At 37.9% G+C, this 5,380-nt stretch overlaps 1 protein-coding gene across 1 annotated transcript in view; it reads left to right on the top strand.

Annotated features, from left to right (window-relative positions):
- Nucleotides 1-3,640, top strand: part of LOC105004859 (chromosome unknown open reading frame, human C11orf97) — a 33,574-nt gene extending 29,934 nt beyond the window's left edge. The window contains 1 exon segment of the mRNA XM_010862617.1: nucleotides 3,336-3,640. Coding sequence (XP_010860919.1) covers nucleotides 3,336-3,340 — 5 coding nt within the window. The 3' untranslated portion in view covers nucleotides 3,341-3,640.
- Nucleotides 3,641-5,380: the final 1,740 nt, after the last annotated feature.

Raw genomic sequence — 5,380 nt, forward strand, 5'->3', positions numbered from 1 at the left:
ATTTCTCCCGGCAATCTTGATTCCAGCTTGTGCTTCTTCCAGCCCAGCATTTCTCATGATGTACTTACTCTGCATATAAGTTAAATAAGCAGGGTGACAATATACAGCTTTGATGTACTCCTTTTCCTATTTGGAACCAGTCTGTTGCTCCATGTCCAGTTCTAACTGTTGCTTCCTGACCTGCATACAAATTTCTCAAGAGGTAGATAGGTGGTCTGATATCCCATCTCTTTCAGGATTTTCCACAGTTTATTGTGAGCCACACAGTCAAAGGCTTTGGCATAGTCAATAAAGCAGAAATAGATATTTTTTCTGGAACTCTCAGTGACCTTACTTAAATGTAATCTATTCAGTTATGCCCCTCTTACTCAGGATATGGAATGCTTTCTGGCCCTTTGAAGACTGTTATTTGCTTGGCTTTGTTTTTGCTCAGTTTTTTTTACTGTCTAAAGCTGCCTTGTATGAAGATATATAAACATGTGTTTCTGCAAATAAAGCACCCTTGTTTCACTCGAGACTAGGGTCCCCTGCGTCCCTCTTCTCATCGACTCTAGTCCCCAGGTCCCAGTCTACAAAGACTATGACAAACCCCACCCACTCTGGGCCCCGAAATATGTCAAGGACTCCCCATCTTGTATGGCCCAGGAGCTTTTCAAGCTGTTGCCTCTGCGCTGGGTTTGGAGTGAGTGAGTTTCTGCGAGGAGTTCTTTAAGAGTGAAGTCTCCCCCCTTTCCCAGGGCACGCCCCCATCCTCGTCCCCCCACTGCCACGCCCCCAGATTTAATCCTTGCTGGTTTTCAGAACCAGCTCTTTTGGGGACTCAGCTTCCCAGTTAGGTCCTGGTGCTGGGGAGCATGATTTGGGACTTGGCCCCCTGTCTCCTCAGGGGGTACCTCTGTGGTTGTGATGTCTCTTGGGGTTGTGGGTTGCCGCACAGAAGTAAAACCAAGGTTTGGTTCTCACAGACCAGGACTCTGCACCTCCTGCCTTTCTCATCGTGGCCTTATCCTTATACCATTAGTTGTAGAAAGTCTGTTGTGCTAGTCTTCAGGTCAGTCCTGAGAGACAGTTGTTCTTTACGAGGTTGTAGTTTTGGTGTGTCCCTGGGAGGAGGTGAGCCCAGGATCGTCCTACTCCACTAACTTGACCTGGAATTTGTGCAAGGCACTACCGTAAGCACTTGGCCCAACCCAGCTCTGCTGCTAAGTGAGCAGTTCCCTGCCCCAACGCTCAGTTTCTGTATCTCCAATTCCCACATATAGGGACCTGCCCCTAAAAGATCTCAAGAGAGTAGCAGAAAGGAGTACCTTTACTCTGTCAGAAACTCTCTCTCAGATGCCAAACCCAGAAAAGCCAGTTGAAGAGTGACCCTGCTGCCCCTCACTGCCAGCCACCTTCAGATCTGACATAATATTTATAGCTTAGGAAACTTATGAATTTTTGCTTCACTAAAAAATTTATGACATTTTGGTTCCATTTCTTTGACTAAGTATGAATTGAATGCTAGATTTCTAATTTATGTTCACTCAAAACTTTGATATCGTCCCATTTATTCTGGCATCTAGTATTACTGCAAAAAGTCTAGACAGCTTATTATCTTAATAATTTTTTTTTAAACTTTGAAGCTTGAAACTTTTAATCCAATTCTGAGGATACAAAGAAATGCTAAACTGTAAAAATAAAGAAAAGAAAAACAAGAAATTAAGGCAATGGCAACCCACTCCAGTGTTCTTGCCTGGAGAATCCCAGGGACGGGGAAGCCTGGTGGGCTGCCGTCTATGGGGTCGCACAGAGTCGGACACGACTGAAGCGACTTAGCAGCAGCAGTAGCACAGTATTATTAACTAAAGTACAGCTTTGTTCAAATTTCACAAAATTTTATGCTAGTTTCCATTATTTGCTTTCATACCTGTTCAAGATTCTACATTGTGTTTAGTTGCATTGAGCTACTTCAGCTGCATACAACGAATTCTGATAAATTATTTTCACTTTTATTCTCATACAGTTATTTTCTAATTTTTCTTGTTATGGCTTCTTCAATACACCCATCATTTAAAAGTGGACATTTAATTTCCAAATATATGGTATTTTAAAAATATCTTTGATATCAATTTCTCATTTAAGTGCTTTCTTCTCTGCAATCTGTGTTTTTTCAGTCTTTTTATTGAGGCTTTCAATGACTAAGTCAAATGTCTGTCTTGGAAAATGTCACATTGCACTTGAAAATATGTGGGTTATTTTCAAATATCTTTTGATATTGATTTCTAACATAATGTCTCAGTGATAGGAGAACAGACTCTGTATGAGTTCAACGCCTTTAGACCATGAAATTTTTGCACCTTGTTTTATGTCCCTGGATATGTTCCAGTGTCTTACAGTTGTCCATGGGAACTTGAATAGAGTTTGTATCCTGCTGTTGTGTGAAAATTGTATAAATCTTAGTTATGTTGAATCAGTTCATAGTGCTTTTCAGGTTTACTATTGCCTTCTACTTTTCTGTCTATCCATTCTATTAATTTTTGAGAGCTTGATGTTGAAACTCCAGCTAAAAATCTTTATTTTTTTAAGGTGAAGTTTTTGGTTGGAGTTTCAATATCAAACTCTCAAAAATTACTAGAATGAATAGACAGCAAAGTAGAAGGATATAGTAGACCTGAAAAGCACTGACACATGTTGAGGTATGGCAGAAATCAACACAATATTGTAAAGCAATTATTCTCCAATAAAAAATAATAAAATAATTGTAATATATAGTGGGACTATATGTAACTTTGTTCTGTATTTTCCAAATCTCCTATCAATGTGTTATCATACTTTTATAATTTAAAAAATTTTTAAAAACCACTTTAGTTAGAGACTGTGAAGTATCTCCTGCTTTCATTATACTAATAAGATTGAGTTATTTACTTATATCATTTCCTTTGTATTCTGTGGCATATAACTGAACAACAAAACAATAATAATAAAGTTATCTAGCCCAGCTCTTCTCAGGCTTTAATGTGCCTGTAAATTACATGGGTATGTTATTAAAAAGCAGTTTCTGATATAGTCAGTCTAGGGTAGGGTCTGAGGTTTTGCATTTCTAACCAGCACCCAGGTGATGATGCTGGTGCCAGTCCAGACACTATGCTCTGAGATAGGGGGATCTAGAAGACTGAGGTTTCTCCAGTTACTTGAATCTCTTGGGTGATTTACATGCTTTTACATGGTGCTCTGCCCAGTGAAACACTGTTGAGAACATTAAATCAATTTTAGATTAAAATGGGGTTGGGACTAAAAAACATTTCCCCCAAAGGACAAACTTGCTTATTTGTCCACTTATTTCTTTACTCTAGGATAAGATGAACAACTTTTCCATTGAGAAGAAACTGCTTTCTCCTGATGTCTGAAAAACAGAAGAAACCCAAGCTTGTTTCACAGTTTAGATGTGTACAAGAAGCATATATTAGCCTGTAATTCCTATTATCGGTATTATTTCCTATCTGTAAATTAATCCAAAGCAACGAAAGACTATTGGTAAAGTTCGCTAAGTACCTGAAAACAATGAAGGAAAATATTATATTTATTTTTAGTTGTCACAGTTAGAATACATTGGATGTCTAATTCAGCTTATTTTATTAAACATGCCAAAAATGATAAGAAACAAAGGCATTTTATTGAGTCCTCAAGGTAAATATGTTAACCTTTCACTGTAGCATGATTATGGTCATCCATTAAAAAGAATATCCAGGTAAAAGTTTTATCCATGTAGGTAAAAGTTAGTAAATGAATGGCAAAGATGAAAAGCCTCTGACTCAGAGACAACCATTTTAATGTTAGCCTTGGTAGAACTCATCACTTCTCTAGAATTTTGTCCACTAAAAAGTAAGGAAGTGGGAAATTTATGAAGTGATCTTGAAAACAGGAGTGGGGGTGAGAGGTTTTACAAATACTCAACATAATACTACTGGGCTAAAAAGAGGTTGAAAAGGAGAAAAACAAAAACAAAAACCCCTAACCTTCCTTTCCCCCACAATTGTCAAAAATAATATATATACCATATAGAAAACTGGAAAATAAAGGGAAAAAAACCCATCTGTATTTCACTTCTAGAAATAACCACTGCAAACATGCTTATATAGTTTTATTCTTTTTTCCTATGCATGTTTTATTTCATGTTTGAAATCACATTGTATGGTATATATGTTATCCCTTTTTAACATATCATTCCTATTCATTAAAATATAACTGAATAATTATATTAAAAATCTGTATATGTTTGTACTAATTTTTTTTTGCACTTATTACTCTACTTTTTGGATATTTGGGTTTTTCGGATAGCATCTCCTCCATCTCCCGCATTGCAGGTGGATTCTTTATTGCTGAGCCACCAGGGAAGCCCAGTTTACTTACAGCCTTCCCCTCAAATTTAAAAAACTTTTTTTTCCTGGTCTTGTGATTACACAACTTTCATTCACCTTCCACTCTAAAGCTCATCTTAAAATTTTCTCCAGTTTATAGTTCTCGAGTTCATTTCTCAGAGTTAATGAAATAAATCAACTGAGGTCAACAAAGATTTGTTGACTGCGTATGTCCCTTCCCTACTTAAAAATATTTACGCTATGAAACAGTCAACAATCTTGAGTCAAAATCCAAACTTTTCCAGATTTAATATAAAAATTTCCACTTAGTTAATACACATTAAGAGATCCTACATGTAAGCCAGTTCCAGCCACCACCATGTTTATGGAACTCTCTCATCACTGGATACTTAAAAAACAGTGTTGTGAGCCAGTGGCTAAAATTGGAGAGATTATATCTTCAATGAGCCAAGAAATATAACACCAAAAACTACCTGGAGTTGGGGTAAAGCATTTACTATTCTTATGAATCTAAAATCTTAACCTTATCAAAATTCATATCATCAACCTTTCTGCAACCTTTCAACATTTCTGTGTGTGTATATATACTACTTTTACTAATGTGCTCCAAGGCATAAAACATAGATTGCTATCGTTAGTATTCAGAAAATGAATGATGAATGTGACTTTATTCCTACTTATCATCACTGGCATCATTGTTTTGTCAGTTACCTTTTATTCATTATTTACTAGGCTCCAGGCACTGGGGCAGAGAAGGAAATGGCAACCCACTCCAGTCTTCTTGCCTGGAGAATCCCAGGGACGGCAGAGCCTGGTGGGCTGCCGTCTCTGGAGTCCCACAGAGTTGGACACGACTGAAGCGACTTAGCAGCAGCAGCAGCAGTGACTGTATACGGAGAAGGCAATGGCACCCCACTCCAGTACTCTTGCCTGTAAAATTCCGTGGATAGAGGAGCCTGGTGGGCTGCAATCCATGGCGTCGCTAAGAGTCAGACATGACTTCACTCTCACTTTTCACT

This window comes from Bison bison, unplaced genomic scaffold (genome assembly GCF_000754665.1).
Source record: "Bison bison bison isolate TAMUID 2011002044 unplaced genomic scaffold, Bison_UMD1.0 scf7180017858201, whole genome shotgun sequence".
In the NCBI taxonomy this organism is placed as follows: Eukaryota; Metazoa; Chordata; class Mammalia; order Artiodactyla; family Bovidae; genus Bison; species Bison bison.